Below are 20,332 nucleotides of genomic sequence, written 5' to 3'. Positions count from 1 at the left end.
ATGATATAGTAAGTCATTTTTGAAAAATATCATGATATTATCAAATCAGTTACTATGGAAAGTTGCATGACTAAAAATTAATTAATTAAATTTTATGATTTTAATGATAATTGATAGCCAATTTTCTCGTCTGCGCCACCTGAAATTTGAAATTTTTAATTCATGTTAAGTTTTAAAACATCATAAATTTGTGTATTATATATCTTGCCATGTCTTGAATTTATACAATTTTAAAAATTGAATAAAAATATTTATAATTAGAGGCCAATATTATGATTTTTCCCACTTTTATTTGCAATTGGGCAAAAGTAGTGGAGTTGGGATTTTCAAGTATCCCATATTAATTTTTTAATTCGACCGAGGAATGTTTTTCTTTTGGGCTCGAAGACTAAAGTTATTTGATCATAACTTCTTTTATTCATTTGAGTCTCACAAATATCATTATATATATATATATATGGTTATATTATATACCAAACTAGTTTTAAACACTAAACGCCAAACACATCATTATATAATAATGCGGAGTTCAATACAACTTTATTTGTAGTTCATTATAGGGAATTCTGAGATTTAAAAACAATGACATCATCATGCATAATTTAGAAATCTGAAGTTGATTATATGTTTGTTATTAGTTCATTATAATGAACTCCATGTTATCATATAATGATGTTGTTCGGCGTTTAAGGTTTAAGAGTGGTTCGGTATTGATCAATTTTCGGTATTTTTCATTTTTTTCATTCGAACGAGGAATGTTTTTCATTGACAAAGTAATAATCCCCTGGTTATCTATTGTTGCATTTTCTTTTGGAGACAAAATAGCGTCGATCCGTGTCTTCTTCAAGTTCAAAGTTAATTTCGCTTTCACTGGTCCTTGAGTTATACATTAAGAAAATAGAGAATTTGTATTGTAATTTTATTAATAATTACTAAAATAAATGGAGTTGGGCAAAAGTAATCATCCCACGGTTCTCTTTTGGAGAAAAAAAAGCGTCAATCTGTTTCTTCAAGTCAAAAGTTAGTTTCACTTTCGCTGATCCTTTAATTACACATTAAAATAATTTAAAAATAATAATAATTAATAGTTAATTCAGAAAGACATCCTTATGTATTTTTCAGATAATCTATTTACGTTTTCCCAATTAGTAATGTTAGTAGAAATATGTTCATCTCTTTCAGTCTCAGATATACCCGCATTCTATACACATTAGTAAAAATATACTCCCTCCGTCTCATAAAAATGTGGGCACTTGATATGGCACGAGAATTAAGATAAAATAGGTAAAAGTAAGAGTGAAGAGAAAAAAGTATAGTTAAAGTAGTGTTAGTGGATAGTAGGACCCACATTATTAGTAATGTTTAATGGTGGTATAAGTTGTGAATAAGTTTATGTATAGAAGTAATAAATTGGCATAACTTTTCAAAATTGGAATGCATATATTTTTGTGGGACGGACGAAAATTGAAAGTGTACATATTTTGATGGGACTGTAGAAAATAGAAAGTGCACATATTTTTATGGGACGAATACCTTTAAACTCTTACTACTTTGGTAAAACGTAAATAGATTATCGATCTGAAAAATACATACATGGATGTCTTTCTGTATTCACTATTAATTACTGTATTATTGTTATATTATTTTACTATTGATTCTTTGTAGTGTGAAGATACGAATGATGTAAAAATATACCTATGGAGGTGCAAAGAAAAAAAAGATTTTGACAAGGATGATGTAAAAATATACCTATGGAGGTGCTAGAAAAAAAAAGATTGCGACCAGAAGATATGCAATCAATTTTTGGGTAATCCCATATATCATTCGTATCTAATTAAACACTAATATAATTATTTGCATATATCTTATTTTAATCTCTTGAAAACAAAGAGGATGCATATATCTTATTTGAGTTATTTCAATCTCTTAAAAAACACTTGAATCCTCTTTGTTCTTTGTTTACCGATATCATTTTTTTATCATTTCTTGAGATAACAAGGAAATATTTTATTGACCAATTTTTATTTTATTTTTGTTTTTCCTTTCTAAACAATAAACATGTTCCCACCGCAATTAACACAGAATCGAAAAATCTCAACTTGATCAAAAGCCTCTTTCATGTTATATCACTTCTGTTAATCTGAACATACATTATTGTTTTGCATTCCAACATTTATGTGTACCAAATTGCTGCATTCCCATAAAAAAGTAGTAGTAATGTAGTAATATAAAAGATTCATTAATTAACTAAGAATGATTACAAACTCTACCACTCATTTCATAACTCAATGATAATTAAATGATTAGTTGATACCAATTCAATAATAACCGCGGTAGAATAAACAACGAAAACCAACGATTTCAGCAGCAGATTCATTAATATTATACTCGATAAAGGATTTAAAAAGCTAGAACGAAATAAATCTCAAAATAAAAAACCCTAAAACCATCCCCTCCTAAGAAAAGGGGGGCAAAAAAAGGAACCCTAAATCAGAGATTATTTTGCAGGACTAAATCATCAAACGACGTTGTATGGCCCGCTCGAATCCATCTGCTTGCACAAGCTCAGATACGTGAGGAACAACACCCGATCCTTTGCGCCGGTGCGATGATTCTCCGTGTGTTTGCAGAAATACTTGAGCTGCTCAAGCGAGCAGCACCCGAGCATCTTCCCCAGCAGCAGAAACATCCAATTGATGCTCCTCTTCTTCGCCGAGATCACCGGCTTCACGCATCCTTCCCGATTGCAGAAATCGCAACGATTGAGCTCCGGATTCATCCACTCCCTCGGCGCCCGGTGCCGCAACTGCACCTGATTCTCCACCACGAACGCCGAGATCTCGGCGAATCTCTCCTCCAGATCGAATTCAACCGAGAATTTCTCCTCGCACTTCTTGCACTCCACCTCGCCGCGGATCGCCGTGATGCCGCGCTCGCGGAGGTAATTCAAGCTCCGCACCTTTGCGCGAGAGGTCCCCGCCCACGGGTACGGCGGCGGAATCAAGGGCTCCTTCCTCTCCATCGGCGCCCTCGCTGGATTTCGCCTGATTCCGCTGCGGTGGTTTGTGGCAGCCGGAGGCTCCGTTGCGGGAAGGACGGCGGGCTGCGAAGGAGGAGGGGAAGGAGAGAGCGGAGGTAAGTTGGCGCTGGCTAAAGCCGAGGCGTCGGAGAGGCTGAGGGCTAAGAATTCGCCGTTTCCGATGTCAGTTTGCTTCCGCTTTCTGTTGTTAGGATCATCCATGTTGAAAAATTTTGAGAGGGCGAGAAACACAGAGAGAGAGGGTATTTGAAGAAGTTTGAAAGTTTGTTAGGGAAATAAAACGGATATTTTTTTTTATAATTTAGTTTTTTTTTCCTATAAAACGGGGCCAGGATTTTCCATGATTTTTATTCTTTTTAAGGATCTGTTTGGTTTTTATATAATAAGTAAATTTATCTATGAGCTAAAAAAAATTAATATCACAAATTGGAAGCTACTCCCTCTGTCCCTCATTAAACGTTTCATTTTTTTTATATTTTATCCGTCAGCCAATAAACATCACATTTTACTTTTACTATATTTGGAAAGTAAATCATATATTCCATTAACTTATTCACTCACCTTTTATTATAAAACCAAAACCAATATATAAAAGTAGGTCATAGATTCCCATTAACTTTTTCAACAATAATGTATGCAAAATGTTAAAATTTGTCCGTATTGAGTCACTAATCTCACGTGGCATGATAAAAATCCAATCCAAACAATTTGCTAGCATCTAGCACTAGTTAATTTGATGCCAGTACTCCTAAAGTTACGTTAGTATACAATAGTGATTAATTACTACAATTTTTGTATTAATTCACTATTAATTCTTTTTATGAAGATGCAAAGCCTGGCGTGAGGCTTAAAATAGTGTACGTCACCACGGATGATGTAAAAATATACCTATGGAGGTGCTAGAAAAAAATTGCGATATGCAATTAATATCTGGGCAATCCCTATGCTTCATTTCGTATCTAAAAATGATGTAATCAATTTTTGGGCAATTTTGAAGAGATGCAATTTTTGTGCAAAATATATAATTATATGCATATAGTAAATTAGTATCTCATTTCAATCTCTTAAATACATTTAAATCCTCTTTTTGTATCGATTTTATCATTCGACGAGAAAGGAAAGGAAGTATTTTGTCGCCCAATTTTTTTGTTCGTCAAATGAAGCTGACATATATTGTATTCAAACAACATCATTTCAACTCGGTATTTTTTTTCAATTTCTTTTCCCTTTATTTTTAATAGTGCTGTCTCCCTCTCCTCCCCACACCATAATCAGGGTTTCACTAATCCCTTAATTTTCTAATTAGCTGTGATTAGAATTTAATCAAACTTAATCAAAAAGCCTTTTCATATTTTGACAGATTTGCTTTATCTTTATCACTAATGTTAATCTGTACACACATTATTGTGTTACATTCCAACACTTATATGTATAGAAATGTACCAAAATTGCTGCATTTCAGATGTAGTGCGTACGCCCATATAAAGTAGTGTACCACAAAGGATACATTAATTAACATACAATCACGACAAACTTCACCACTTATGTTCTTCAATGATAACAAAAGGATGAATTAGAACCAATTGATTAATAACGATGGTAGAATAACCAATAATTTCAGCAACAGATCCACCGATATTCTACCCGATTCAAAAATTAATTAGCTAGAACGAAATACTAAATCTCATAATAAAAAACCCTAAAACCATCCCCTGCTTACCCATGCAATACAAAAGGGGGGCAAAAAAAGGAACCCTAAATCAGAGATTACTTTTAATTTGCAGAACTAAATCATCACACAACGACGTCGTATGGCCCGCTCGGATCCATCTGCTTGCACAAGCTCAGATACGTGAGGAACAGCACCCGATCCTTTGCGCCGGTGCGATGATTCTTCGTGTGTTTGCAGAAATACTTGAGCTGCTCAAGCGTGCAGCACCCCAGCATCTTCCCCAGCAGCAAAAACAGCCAATTGATGCTCCTCTTCTTCTGCGATATCACCGGCTTCACGCTCCCTTCCTGATTGCAGAAATCACACCGAGGAAGCTCCGGATTCTTCCACTCATTCGGCGCGCGGTGCCGCATCAGCGCCTGATTCTCCGCCACGAACGTCGAGATCTCGGCGAATCTCTCCTCCAGATCGAACTCCATCGAGAATTTCTTCTCGCATTTTCTGCACTCAACATCGCCGCAGATCGCCTTGATTCCCTGCGCGCGGAGGTAGTTCAGGCTCCGCACCGTCGCGCGTCCCGTCCCCGCCCACGGATACGGCGGCGGAATCACCGGATTCTTCCCCTCCAGCGGTGCCCTAGACGGATTTCTCCTCAATCGGCGGTGGTGGTGCGTGGTTGCCGGCGGATCCGCTGCCGGCATGACGACGGAAGGCGGTGGAGGAGGAGGTGATAAGTTGGCGCCGGAAAAGGCCATGGCCTTGGCTGACGCGGCGGAGAGGCTGAGGGCTAGGAATTCGCCATTTTCGATGTCGGATTGCTTTCGCTTTCTGTTGCTGTTACAATCCATTTTTTGCAGAAATTTGAGTGAGAATTTTGAGAGAGAGACAGAGAGAGGGGTATTTGAAAGGAGTTGAAAGTTTGTTAGAAAAATAAAACAGATATTTTTTATGGAAATTGTTAATTTTTTCCCTAAAAATGGGGCTAGGGTTTTTGGTGATGTTTATTTCATAAATGTAAATTTTTTTTTTACTTTTTCTTTGTAGTACTAATACATTGCATCCATTTCCGTAATTCCGCGTACTGAAAAATAGGTCCATTTTATCTTTCCAGCTAATTTCTTGATTAATTTTTATTTTAGATACAAATCATGAGGTATTATCTTAAAAGCTGTAAAATAGTGGAAGGTTTGAATTCAAGTCAATATTCAGTAATGTTCTGATTAATTAATTAACACTCGGTCATATATTTCAATTATAAGTGGTGCATGCATAAGTTCATAAGTAATTCAACAAGATGTATTCAACGTATAATCATGGAAATGTGATTGTTCGTTGATAAAATACCTATAACTATAACACTACATTTGCGACTTATTAATGATCTTCATTTCGATAAAATATTTATGCACATATATACTTAGTCTTAGAGTATTTTTTTTCTTTCATAGTATTATATTCATACACGTCATTTATTACGACATTTATAATACATTACCATCACTAAAAATACACAAAGCATAACGAGGTATGTAAAAAAGAAAGATTTAATTGTTGATTTGGTATAACTGCATAAAGATATGGCTTTATCTGCTATAGTGAAATACGGTGTTGTATAACTAATTATTTCTTTAAGACTTTGGCCAAATTAGACATGCATCTTTGGTAGTATTAAGCAAATGAAATAATTACATTTAAGATTTTATATTGAAAATCGATTTATAAATATTAATTGATATAAAATAAATTACAAACTAATCATGTTACAACAATTTAAAACAAAATTGAACTTTTAACTTAAATATTTGCATGTTTAAGATTTTTTTTACTAAATATTGTATAATTAATTCAAATCAAGCTCGAAATCATATAACAATTTGGCATAAAGTTTCTATATCATTCTTTTCTTATTGCTACATTATAATAACAAAATTAAGGACATTATATACGTGTACAATTTGTGTACATTTATCTTTACTTTTCAAAATTCCACTATGCAGCACAATATTTATTTATTTTTCTTTGTTTTTTACATTGTTGTTTAGATAGTTTATCCAAAAGTGTACTTCACAGTTCACAGCACCATGACACTGTGATAGAAATGCTACTAGTGATTCAGTGATACCTTGAATATTAATCATGTAGTAATTATTAACAACAATAACTGCAGAAACCCAAAATATTAAATTTTTGAGAAATAAAATGAGAAGTAATGGACATCACACTGTTTCTTACACATATAGGGTGATTAATGAATTTAACACATTATTGAGTGTAATGTAGCTTATGGCCCCAACCCAAACATTGAAACTATTTTGTAAAAATGACATTAACTTTAAATATACAAAAAATAGGCAAACTTCAAGTAGGAAAATGGCTCGAACTTGAATTAATACAAAAAAATATTCGAAACATGTCTAAAAATGATAGGAACTTTGAAATACAAAAAATAGGCATATTTATTTCTTTTTGAAAATTGTAAACAAAGCATAAAGTTTAAACATGTATAGTATGTTGGCAGAAAATACGATATAGTATATATTGTGTTCCATCAAACTCCACCAACCAAGTCATGTATTATCTCATTCAGAACATGGTGTAATTCCAAAGTTGTTTCATTGTTAAAAAATTTGGATTAAAATATGCTGTGCCATGCTTAATTGCTAAAATTGTATATGTACAAATAACTCATTTCTCAACTACAAATTACAATTAATAAGTGTAGCTAATGTGCCAAAAACATATATTATTAAAAATATGTAGATCATGGGCCAAAACGCAGTAGCATTTGAAAGGCCGAGCTCTATCAAAATAATGAGATGATGGCCCTTAATAACAATAGATTAGTAATAAAATTAGTACCACTACTATTATTTACTCTGGAATAACATATTCTTAGATACTAACAATTTATTTCCATTCAATATGCAAACCATGCTTAAATAATAAATTCAGTGAGTAGATATTGTTTTAAAGAAATAACAAAGGTGCTGATTAGTGTGGTACGTGTACGTATAATCGCATATAAATACCACTCTGCAGCTGCATACATCGATTGTACATTCTGCAGTTGTACCTCACCACTCTTTATTAGAAATTCATATATACTACTCCTAGTATGTAATAAAATGTCTGTGAGATCACATTTCAGTTATTAAGTCTCTATACATTTACAATTATTTCTTGATTTTATTAATGGCGCCTTTTGGGATTACCCAAAATATTCTATGAACTCAACTTCTAGTTTTTTGTATTAAATTAATAAGCCCACCTTATGAGCAAATCCACTGTATTAGCATATTATTTGTAGTATCAAACTAATTTAGTAAATACTATTACTAGTAGTAGTAAAATACATACTACTAAAAGTGGAAAAGCAAAAATAAAATTATAAACAGTAAAGTAGTCGTAACTGCCTCGTTGCAGTCTGGCACTCGACACATTGTACAGTGGTACCCAATGTCTTTGTAATAACAAATTCAGGATACATATACATGGCATATTATAAATAATTAATATATATATAGTTGCTGTTTTTTCTATAATTCATCTGCACATATTTTCAATTCGTTTACGTTTTCCTTTTCAATGACCTCATTTTTTCCTAATACAAGTCAAATCCTTCACTAATAATTTAATGTTGATTGTAGTTTTTTGGTTTAAATTTTGAAGTCATATGTAAAGATGACATTCATTTTAAAATAGAATAAAAAAGGATAACTTTTACGAAAATTGTAAAATTAGCTTTAGCCTTTGGGCTTTTTGATGGGACACAAAAAATATAGACACAATAAGATAACAAAAATAAAATGCAATGTTGCATTTATTCCAAACAACTAAAGAGAAATTAAAATGCAAGGATATAGTATGAAATATTGAAGACATTGATGGTCATGGATAGGCTTCAATAACTGCTGGAATGGCCTTGATATGTTTGACTGTAAACCTACTGAAACCAGCTTCTTTCACTACATATTCCCACTCCTTCAAAGTCCTCTCTTTCCCAGATGTGTGAGCCAACATCACCATGTCCAGCGCTAGCCGCACATCGCTGTACTTGTCCCCGTCCTCTTCCTCCTCTTCCCCGATCACTGCCTCCACGATCATCACCTTCTCCTTAATCGCCTCCTTGCATTTTCTTAGTATCTCTATGCATTCGTCATCGTTCCAATCGTGCAGTACCGACTAAATATACATAATACGCAAATATCAACATCTTTGATACATAGAAAAAGCTAACAAAAGCCAGAAAAGTTACTATTTTTTTAACTTCGCTTTTCTATTTTACTATTTTATCAGTTAAATATCAAGAGTGAACTATATTTTTAGTATCTAAATTTTGAAATTGTATCAAACACGATATTCAAACTTTAAAAATATTCCTACACATCCGTAGACTTTGATGTAATATTACTGGAGGGACTTTTGCATTTTTTGGACTTTTTTGGAACAATAATACCCTCCAGCATTACGGGACTGAAATAAAAGAGAAATGACAATTTCTAACGCACTCCAACTTTTCATGTTGCTTTTCCTATTCTATTTTTCGTAGATTAATTATACACAAATTTATATTAATATTAATAGTAGATAATGGTGACGTCTCTTCAAATTCAGAAAAATAAATTGTTGACAGTTTCTTTCATCACAAATAGACTAAAATGCCCTTATAGACCGGAGGGTATGTCAAAAAAAAAAGTTTAAAAAGTGCAAAAGTTCCACCAACGATATTATATCAAAGTCTAGGGACGTGTGTGGATATTTTTAAAGTTAAAATACCACATTTAATACAAATTCAAAGTTTAGTTACTTAATTCAAATAGTAGTATCAAATACTAGTATTATATGTAGAGTTAGTGTGTATTAATATGTACTCCCTCAGTCCACCATTTAAAGAGTCATTTTGACTCGGCATGGATTTTTAAAAATTGTTTGACTTTGTGAAGAAAATAAAGGGTGAAAGTGAGTGGAATATGAAACTCATTTAGAGTACTCCCTCCGTCCCATAGTAGATGTCACACTTTCCTTTTTAATTTGTCCCACAAAAGATATCACATTTCCTCTTTTGGAAAAAGTTTCTTCTCACATTAATTATAAAATTATATTTTCTCTCACCACTTAACAAACAAAATAACATCTCCTAAAATCTCGTGTCATCTCCCAAGTGTGACATCTACTTTGGGACGGATGGGGTATTAGTTTTTATTGGATTGTGAGTGTAAAAAGTTGGTGGAATATGATACTAAAGTAGTAGAATAAATAAATGGTTCTATAAATCGTGGACAAACTAAAATGGCAAAAGAGTTTTTTAAATCGTGGATGGAGGGAGTAATTAAGATGGAATAATTAATTTAGAAAGTAAGACCAGAGTGTTAAAACCATGAGAAAAGCCGCATCAGCTTTGGGAACAGCCACAAACATGTCTCCGGCGACACGCTCAACTCCGTCGCAAGGCGGCGCCACTCCAACCACATGAGACAGATCAAAGTTAATCCCACGGATCCAAGGAAAAGCCTTCACAAGAATCCGGAGGGCGGTCCCATCGCCGCCGCCAACATCCACCAGCGAGGAAATCCCATCAAACACCCCCGGGCACTGCTCCACCACTGCGGCCGAGGACGCGGCCGCGATGCAGCTCATTCCGTCATCGAACAGCTTACTATGTCAAACAGTTAAACATACCAAACTTGAGGAATTACCAAAGCAAAGGCATAATTGAAGGAGGAAGATTTGTAATTGATATGAATTTAATTTGTAGTACATTGCCTTAGAATAGGCTGATTCTTTTCCTAAAATACAGTGTACTCTTCCCTACTAAAGGGAGAGAAATCGATGTAATTCATACACAAGAAATAATACAAACTCTTCACTCCAGATTCTGCACTTTCAATATGCATAGCCATTCCGATTCTCTCGATTACCATCGATAAGATGGTATCAGAGCGGGACGATTCGGGCTTGAGACTCAGAGCAATATCATCACCGTCTCAAGTACCTTTCCCGACCATTTGAACCTGCAAACACCAACCAAAAAAAGAACCATGTCAGAATCCAATAACCCACCAATTACACTCTCAGCCGAACAATTCGCTGAGTTTATGAGATTGAGCATGTCTCAAAAAACCCAAAATCCACAGCTTCATCAAACGAATCACTAGGCGAAGTACGTCTAGCCGAGAAGCTCAACGGAGATAATTATCCGTTATGGGCTAAACTGATGAGTCGGGGGATCCGAGGGAAGGGTCTGGCATCTCACATTACTGGAGTTACAGACCCTCCCTCTCCGACAGATCCAGACTACAACCGATGGCAGCAGAGAGACGATTGTTGCTTCAATTGGATCATAAGCAATATCGACGCCAGCCTCGTGAATGAGGTTTCCCAATACGAGACGGCTTACGACTTGTGGGATAGTCTAGCCACAACGTATGGAAGCGGCGCCGATCAATTCCAGATATCAGACCTGCACAGACAGGCATACAGTATCAAACAAGGGGACTTAACCCTAGAACAACTATGGCAGAAACTCCAGGATCTCTGGATATCAATCGATACCAGAGACCCAAACCCGATGGATACTCCGGCGAGCATAGAGAAGTACAATCAACACACTCAAAGACACCGATTGTACCAGTTTATGTGGGCACTGGATGATCACAAATACAGCAAAATCAAGAGGGAAATCCTTAACATGGATCCCATTCCAACCGCAAGGAAGGCATACGGATTGGTCAGGAGGGAATCCGTCAATGAAAAACTACTCAATCCAGATACACAGGAGCCTGGAATAGGAGCGGGTCTTGCGGTATTCGATCGGAACAGAGCACAAACATCACAACAATATCAATCACCGAGGAACCCTAGCTACCACAAGGAGGATGATAAAAGTAAACTAACATGCAGCCATTGTGGAGGAAGAAAACACACCAGAGATACGTGTTTCCACATCCACGGGTTCCCCGAGTGGTGGGAAGAAATGAAAAGGGCGAGGCAGGCCCGAAATGGAGGACGAACCGGAGGAGGCAGAGGAGGCGGCAGGGCATCAGCCGCCGTCGCTCATAACCGCGCCACCAACGTCGAGGGCCCGACGGGCGGCAGCGGAGGCACCAGCACCAGCAGTAGCGGTGGCGAGGTCAAAACCGAGGAGAAACCACCCAAAATCGGCTCCGTGTCCGTCGCAAGGACTTGGTTCGAAGGTAAATCGGCAACCAATGGTGACTTCGCCGGGGTTACCGGCGGAGAAAGAGGAGGAGAAGGAGCTAGGGTTCCCACAGGCGACGAAGGGGGAGCGGCTAGGGTTTCCGAAATAAGCCATTTATCTACCCAATTTCCCCAAATCTCAAACCAGCCCCAAAACCCTTCCTTATCCCGGGAAAAACCCCACCCGGAAATTACCTCTCACAACCCACCCCTAAAATCTCCTATATTCCGTAATCTACCCCACCAAAATAATTCACTTCAATTTCAGCCCCACAGAAAACCACAATTCAGAATTAACCACCACAAAACACGAAAATTACACACAGACCCCTCCTTTGCAAAAACTTTGCAGATTACACCCCAGCCTTTGAAACACCTCGAAAACAACCCCACAATACCCTGCCAGAACTCTTTTGATGCCTTAGCCTGTTCCTCCACATCCACTTCCGACCAAAAAGACCCTCACTGGATTTTTGACTGCGGGGCAACCGATACAATTTCATTCGAAGCCTCAGATTTTGTATCCATTGCCAAATCAAAAAAATCGTATGTACAAACCGCCAGTGGGGACCTAGCAAAAGTCATGGGGGCTGGCACCATCAATATTTCGCCGACTCTGTGCCTCTCAAATTGCCTTTTTGTCCCATCTCTGTCACATAAACTGTTATCAATTAGTCACGTGACTAAAGAACTGAACTGCAAGTTACTAATGCAACCTCGCTTTTGCATGTTACAGGATATCAAGACGGGGACGATAGTTGGGCGTGGCACTGAGCGAAACGGACTGTATTATGTGGACGAGATAGCCCAACAGAGTGCTGCATTGATGTTGACTCCCGGACCAACTGACAGACAGGCTTGGCTGTGGCATCGTCGGTTAGGACACCCATCTTTAGGATATTTTCGTCTTCTTTTTCCTAATTTAGCTAGATCTTTAAACTCTTTTCATTGTGATACTTGTGTGCTAGCTAAAAACCATAGACATTCATTCAAGCTAAACAATACAAGAATGAAATCACCTTTTGCTTTAATCCATTCTGATGTTTGGGTCCGGCACCCATTGCTGGGGGCCAAGGTTTCCGTTATTTTGTTCTCTTTATTGATGACTACTCCCGCATGACCTGGATTTATTTTCTAAAAAATAAACATGACGTGTTTGATAAGTTCGTAGATTTCTATACCCTTATTCAAACTCAATATAAACACACTATCCAGATCCTTAGGTCCGATAATGGGGGGGAATTCATAAATCAGAAAATGCAAGAATTTTTTAGGAGTAAAGGCCTAGTTCACCAAACCTCATGCACCTATAATCCGGAACAGAATGGGGTAGCTGAACGAAAAAACCGTTATATCCTCGAAATTACACGCGCCCTTTTGATTGAGTCCAAAATACCAAAATCCTTCTGGCCCGAAGCTGTCGCCACTGCCGTATACCTCATAAACCGTCTCCCAACTGGCATACTCCAGTTTAAAACTCCCCTAGATATTTTTTCCCAACATTTTGAAATCCCTTCATCCCTCTCTCTCGAACCTAGAGTCTTCGGCTGCTCGGTCTTTGTTCATATTCCTAAACAAGATCGCTCCAAATTCGACCCATGTGCCCTCAAATGTGTATTCCTAGGCTACGGAAAAAATCAGAAAGGTTATCGATGCTATGACCCAAAAACCCGTAGGATACACACCACCATGAATTGCGATTTTGTGGAGGGGGAATATTTTTACACCCAATCTAGTAGTCAGGGGGAGACACAAACCTCGGACAATAGCCCTCACAGTGACTTCCTAGATTGGCTGCCTAGTATTCAAAACCATCACTTAGGGGGAGAGCCTCAGACTGGGGATCCACAGACAGGGGGAGATCCACAGACAAGCCATGTCATAGACGTTGGTCCACCTGAGGCAGCTAGCAACACCGCCGGGCCGTCAAGTCCTGTAATACAAGACGAAGAACAAAGTGACATTGCCCGGCCGTCAACCCCGCCTTCGAATCCCGAGGTAATTAGTTCAGATATTGAGACTAACCTTGATAGGAACAATGAGGACGGTGGAACTAGTGGAGATACACGAGATCCATACGAGCTGCCCCCAAGAAGAACCAGAGGAATACCTCCCAGACGCTACTCACCAGACTGGAAAGGGAGAAAGGCAAAATACGCAGTATCCAATATTGCGCAAGGCCACCTATCAGAGATGGCTCGAGCCTTTGAAGCTGCGTTATATGAAGAAGAAGATATCCCACAGACATTTGAGGAGGCAAATAAACATAAGCACTGGAGAGAAGCCATGAAAAAAGAGATAGATGCCCTTGTGAAGAATGGCACTTGGGAGAAATGCACATTACCAACAGGAAAGAAACCAGTTGGATGCCGATGGATATTCACAATAAAAAGAAGAGCAGATGGTTCAATCGAGAGATACAAAGCAAGACTCGTGGCAAAAGGATACACACAGGTATATGGAGTGGACTATGAAGAGACATTCTCCCCAGTAGCTAAGATGGAGACTGTGCGGGCACTGTTATCTGTGGCAGCTTGCAAAGACTGGACGCTACACCAGTTTGATGTAACTAACGCCTTCCTTCATGGGGAACTAGAAGAAAACAAGGAAGTGTACATGGAAGTTCCACCGGGTTTTTCCGAGGAATTTAGCAAAGGAGAGGGATGCCGACTACGGAGAACTTTGTACGGGTTGAAGCAGTCACCTCGGATCTGGTTCGGAAGATTCTGCCAAGCCATGCTCAAACACGGGTTCCACCAAAGTCACTCCGATCACACACTCTTCACAAAAAGGAGGGATAACAAGGTGACGTGTCTGATTATATACGTTGATGATATGATTATCACCGGAGATGACGTAGAGGAAATCCAGAGATTAAAGGATAACCTATTCAAAGAATTTGAGATGAAAGACCTAGGGGCATTGAAATACTTCTTAGGAATAGAAGTGTTGAGATCCAAACACGGAATATTCCTAAGGCAGAAAAAGTACGTCTTAGACCTATTGACAGAGACCGGACTCCTCGAGTGCAAGCCGGCTAACACTCCAATGATTCCCAACCATGGTTTAAAGATCGAGGAAGGAGCAGAACTCGCAGACAGAGAAAGATACCAACGACTTGTCGGGAAACTCATATACCTTTCACATACGAGACCTGACATTGCATACGCCGTAGGTATTGTGAGTCAGTTCATGCACCAACCCCAAACAACTCATATGGAGGCAGCATTGAGGATCGTGCGGTACTTGAAAGGCACTATAGGATACGGAGTGTTCCTAGCAAAGAGAGAAGACTTGGAGATTGATGGGTACACCGATGCCGACTGGGCAAGCAATCCCGTAGACAGAAAATCTACGGGAGGTTACTTTACCTTCATCGGAGGAAATTTGGTTACGTGGAGGAGCAAGAAACAAAAGGTGGTAGCTCTATCTAGCGCCGAGGCAGAGTTCCGAGGAATGAAAAGTGGACTCATGGAAATCCTTTGGCTAAGAAGGCTACTCACGGAGATTGGTTTCCCACCTACTCGGAAGAGTCAGTTGTTTTGCGACAACAAGGCTGCCATCAGCATCTCGGAAAACCCAGTACAACACGACAGAACCAAGCATGTAGAAGTGGATCGGCACTTTATCAAAGAAAAACTGGAAGGAGGTATTGTTGAATTTCCATTTGTCCGGTCTGAAGAACAACTTGCAGATATACTAACCAAAGCAGTCCATCCGAAGGTCTTCAAGGAAGTCTTGGACAAGTTAAGCATTGGGGATACCATTGCTCAACTTGAGGGGAGTGTCAAACAGTTAAACATACCAAACTTGAGGAATTACCAAAGCAAAGGCATAATTGAAGGAGGAAGATTTGTAATTGATATGAATTTAATTTGTAGTACATTGCCTTAGAATAGGCTGATTCTTTTCCTAAAATACAGTGTACTCTTCCCTACTAAAGGGAGAGAAATCGATGTAATTCATACACAAGAAATAATACAAACTCTTCACTCCAGATTCTGCACTTTCAATATGCATAGCCATTCCGATTCTCTCGATTACCATCGATAAGATACTATGCTCCGGGTTGGCATCGCCGTGGCCCCAGAGGTCGCGGCCGTGCTCGTCCTCGAACGGCGATCCGTCCGCCTGGTGAGCACGCAGACTGAGGCGCTGCCACGGCGCCAGCATTGTCGGTGTGCTCTCCAGGAGGACGAGTGCCGCCATGCTGTCGGCGGCGCCTCTCATCAGCAGACGCGAGAGGGGCGTCTGCGAGTAGGAGGAGGTGGAGGCAGTGTGGGTGAAGATGCGGCGGTGGACGAGGTACCGCATGATGCGGCGGAGGATCGGCGGGGAGCAGCCGAGGGCGGCGGAGAGGGAGGGGAGCGTCATGGAGCCGCCGTGGGACTCGATGACGTCGGCGATTTGAAGATCGATGGCGCATTTGACTAGGGCCATGGGAGTGAAGCCCAAGGCGTAGCTCCACATCTCTAATTTGGCGTCGGCGGCCATGGTTGCTTTTAGTTCTGCCATTTTTGGTTTTGGAGTGGTTTTGTTGAGGAAGATGAAGGGAAAGGGTTGTATTTAAGGACTCCATGAGCAGTGACGGAAGCATACACGTGGAGTCGATGACCCCAACATTTTAAATTCAATACTCTGTTCCAAAAGTCCAAAAGGATATGCGCTTTGAATTCGACACGATTTCTAATACAAAATTGATAAAATAAGAAAGAGATAGAGAGAAAAAGTAATTAAAGTATTGTTAGTGAATTATGGATCACACCTCATTTGAGATAAAAGAGTTTTCAAAATTAGAAAATAGTACTCCCGCTGTCCCAAGTTACTTGAGTCGTATTCCATTTTGGGTTGTGCCAAATTACTTGAGTCATTTCTCTTTTTGGCTAAAAATAAAACATCTAATCATACTTACTTTATTCTTTATTTTGCTTTACTTTCCCTCCTCTCTCTTACATTATTATCTCTTCTACTTTATTTAACTCATTAAACACAATTTTACTAAAATCTGTGCTGAAAAGAAACGCCTCAAGTAACGTGAGACAAAGAGAGTACATATTCTTATGAAACATACTAAAAAGGAAAGAATGCATATTTTTGTGAGACGAATGAAGAATAGTACTAATAATTAAGATAAGAAATTGTTTATATCATTTATTATGATTTAAAAATATAAAGTTTAAGTCTCTAGTTTATACTCCATCATTAATAAAAAATAGTTTTATATAGTATTAATTTTATAAAATATGAGTATAATGTAGGGTTCATTACTAAAAGTAGTATTAGAAAGTAAGTGCGATTAGTATTGACGGACGAATTAAAAAGAAAATTAGTGGCAAGTAATAGTAGAGATATGAAATATGTTCATTTCAATATGTCCATCAAAATTGGTCTCATGTATTAAAAATTGAAAGATTCACCTAATTTGTTATTCACCTTTTATCTTTCTTCAAACTTAACCAATTTCATATTAAAACAAGTAATCATCCAATGGAATTATTTTTAATAAATAAAAGAAGCGTGTACTTTTACATATTATTTTAATATTTAATTTTATTTCATTGTTTTTCATATGTATTGTATGAAATACTACTATAGTACTCTCTTTATTCACAAACCTGATATATTTTGATATTTTAACATCTGTCATTTAAAAACATATTTATCTTTTTTCATTAATAGTAGGTAGACTGCACACACCACTACATTATTAATTCACATATTTTGTTGTAAAACTAAATATAAAAGTGGAACCCACGACAACAATTACTAATTCTTTTCACCTATTTATTTATAAAGTTAAATAATTTCGTAAGACACGTGCTGAATTAAAACATGTCTTTAAACAGCGAACGAAAGAAGTATTTGGTATGGTCACATAAGTTATTAGATAATTCAGACGATATCTTATCATTCATAAAACAGTACTCTATAATTTTGTTATGTAAAATAGTAGTAGTACTCCTACTCATATTTACTTTTCTATTTTTTAAAATTACTTAAAATCAATGTAAGATAGTAGTAGTACTCGTACTCAAATTTAAGGTTATTTATGTCTTGCCATTGTCATGAGTCATGATTATAACTAATAAGTGATGATGCTTGTGACTTGTGAGAACGTGTTTATTGTGCAAGTGGGATACCTATTGATATTGCATGTGGTATGTTTTTAATAGCTAACTAAACAAATCACTTTATATCGATGATCAAGAATTTGTTTTTTAGATGTTGAGTAATGGTGTGCCAAACATGAATGTACTTTAACTTCATGAATCATGAGTTAGAGTGTAATTATCAGTGTGTATTAAACAACATTAATAATCACGATTGATAGCTAGATAAATTGGATGAGATTGAAGAAATTGGATTTTTCTTTTTGTTGTTCGAATACGTAATTGACGATTTGCTAGAACGGACAAAAGAAGATTGCAACACAAGATTTAACAACCTCCACTAAACTCACAATATAAGATACAGATAGAGTTAACTAGTCACAATATACTAATATAGTACTCCATTTCGTTTCGTTCAAATTTTCTATTGCATTTTAATACGATATCTTATGTCAAATTTGTGAATAATTGAGTATAGAATAATTTTAATATATTAGAATCTAGATATCGGACCACATGTGACATGTCTCATCCAGAATTAGATAATAATATCATACAAATTGACTATAAATTATCTTAATTGTCATTCACTTAACAATCACATTATTCCAATCGCACAAATATGCAAATAAGATGCTATTAACTAACAATATTGTATTACCGTTTCGATAACATTATTATTTTGTAACCCCAATTATTTAATTGAGAGTGCATTCTATAAAAAAAATCTCCCTAAATAATACACTGATCCACACTTATTTTAAACGGGTTGTGTTAGTGCGGTAACTAATTTACAGTAATAACTAATAACTTTCAATTCTGTGTATTAATATTATCAACACAAAGACATAATTATATCAATACAACACGTAAATTTAAATATCAGCACAAAGACATAAGTTTATCAACACAAGAATATTGATAAATTTATGTCTTTGTGTTGATATTTTTAACATACAAAATTGATATTAGTTATTACTGTAAATTAGTTAGTATTTGATCACACACCTAAACTCTAAATAGCTAAATCATTAACTGATTTCAACATTATTTCCTTCGTATATCAGATGTTGTTATGCATTTCATTTCACTTCGTTTATTAATCCATTTGAGGGAGTAATATATTTTCCAGAAATCTTGAATTAAAATTTTCTATATCAAGCTAACATAGAAATCAGAATATGTCCTCCGGCTAACATAGAAAAGTGAAAATTCACATAAGAACTTAACATTCACAAATCACATATTATCAGTGAGAAAAAGAAACAATATCTAGAAGACGAAGATCGCACATAGATTAACTCACAAAGAGATGGAGAGAATGAGAAAAACTCGAAAGAGATAAGAGATCAAAGTGTAAAAGGACTGAATGAATTGTTCATCAAGAGATGAAGTCCCTTTAGACCATGTGTATGAATATATTTTTTCTATTTTAGCTAGTTGCATTTTATTTTATTTTTAATTAACATTTTAATACTTTGGTATATATGATATCGGAAATTCAGTTAGCCCTCATATTTTTTTTAGATATTAGATAGTTTACACTAATTATTTCTTTTGTTCTGTGGTTATATTATAGTTAATTTTTTATGCGTAATAGTACAAATATTTGGTTTAATTGTGCTATAAAATGAGTGTTGTTTTGTGTTTTAATATAATTGACTTTAAAATTGAACCTAGTTTTAAGATGCTATTTTAAGTATTATTTATTTTAATATGTTATGTAATTATTTATTATAAAAACGTACCCCCAATCCAAAAAATCTGGATCCGCTACTGTTTTAGAAGCTCCGCGATCCCGGGCCAAAAGGATAAAGATGCAGAACGTGTTCGGGTCGTAGCAACACATGGGGCCGACCAACCAGTTAATGGGCCATATTCTCCACCTTCGACCATGTTGGATACTGTAGTATTGATCACGTGAAAGCTTTCTTCATTGTAAAAAATTTGGCCCATGACTCACAAGTCACAAGAGGTCAAGAATAGAGTCCAAAAATAGTATAATCACCAGCATCACAGATCAAAATAACCATAATTAATAATGAAATCGTTTCATGGGTAATCAATAGTGGGCTCGAGTTAGTTGGTCATCGACATGGGCCATAATATAGGAGTGATTAAGAAGAGTGACAAGAGAGACAGCTAACAAAACAAAAGAAAAAAAAATGTATTTTCGTCCAAAACAATGCAAAAATACTTGAAGCACATTATTTCAGAGACTCCATGTTAATTAAGTTCACTATAGTGATTGTGAATGTTAAAATTCAATTATTCAGCTACTATTTATATAATTCACTCTATATAATTATAGTA

The 20,332-nt window shown here is 36.7% G+C and overlaps 3 protein-coding genes across 3 annotated transcripts; all 3 read right to left on the bottom strand.

Moving 5' to 3' along the window:
• Positions 1-2,359: 2,359 nt before the first annotated feature.
• LOC121790933 lies at positions 2,360-3,241 on the bottom strand. Its single transcript, XM_042189021.1, has one exon. The coding sequence runs from the start codon at positions 3,239-3,241 to the stop codon at positions 2,519-2,521; it is 723 nt and encodes a 240-aa protein (XP_042044955.1). The 3' UTR covers positions 2,360-2,518.
• A 1,448-nt stretch (positions 3,242-4,689) lies between these two features.
• LOC121790938 lies at positions 4,690-5,560 on the bottom strand. The gene has a single exon (XM_042189030.1). The coding sequence runs from the start codon at positions 5,558-5,560 to the stop codon at positions 4,835-4,837; it is 726 nt and encodes a 241-aa protein (XP_042044964.1). The 3' UTR covers positions 4,690-4,834.
• A 2,945-nt stretch (positions 5,561-8,505) lies between these two features.
• On the bottom strand, positions 8,506-16,452 carry LOC121790936 (acetylserotonin O-methyltransferase-like). The gene is made up of 3 exons (XM_042189028.1): positions 15,971-16,452; positions 10,089-10,372; positions 8,506-8,894 (listed from the first exon to the last, which is right to left on the bottom strand). The coding sequence occupies exons 1-3, from the start codon at positions 16,422-16,424 to the stop codon at positions 8,601-8,603; spliced, it is 1,032 nt and encodes a 343-aa protein (XP_042044962.1). The 5' UTR covers positions 16,425-16,452; the 3' UTR covers positions 8,506-8,600.
• Positions 16,453-20,332: the final 3,880 nt, after the last annotated feature.

This window comes from Salvia splendens, unplaced genomic scaffold (genome assembly GCF_004379255.2).
Source record: "Salvia splendens isolate huo1 unplaced genomic scaffold, SspV2 ctg673, whole genome shotgun sequence".
Classification (NCBI taxonomy): Eukaryota; Viridiplantae; Streptophyta; class Magnoliopsida; order Lamiales; family Lamiaceae; genus Salvia; species Salvia splendens.
The sequence above is the reverse complement of the archived record's forward strand: the minus strand, read 5'-3'. Positions and strand labels throughout refer to the sequence as shown.

What these genes read in the sequence shown, in the direction of transcription:
- LOC121790938 (XM_042189030.1), bottom strand. Translation starts at nt 5,560, where the DNA reads ATGGATTGTAACAGCAACAGAAAGCGAAAGCAATCCGACATCGAAAAT.
- LOC121790936 (XM_042189028.1), bottom strand. Translation starts at nt 16,424, where the DNA reads ATGGCAGAACTAAAAGCAACCATGGCCGCCGACGCCAAATTAGAGATG. An exon ending in CGGCGATGCCAACCCGGAGC is followed by an intron (nt 10,373 to 15,970) that starts ATAGTATCTTAT and finishes TAACTGTTTGAC; the next exon opens with ATAGTAAGCTGTTCGATGAC. An exon ending in CTGATGCGGCTTTTCTCATG is followed by an intron (nt 8,895 to 10,088) that starts GTTTTAACACTC and finishes ATGTATATTTAG; the next exon opens with TCGGTACTGCACGATTGGAA.
- LOC121790933 (XM_042189021.1), bottom strand. Translation starts at nt 3,241, where the DNA reads ATGGATGATCCTAACAACAGAAAGCGGAAGCAAACTGACATCGGAAAC.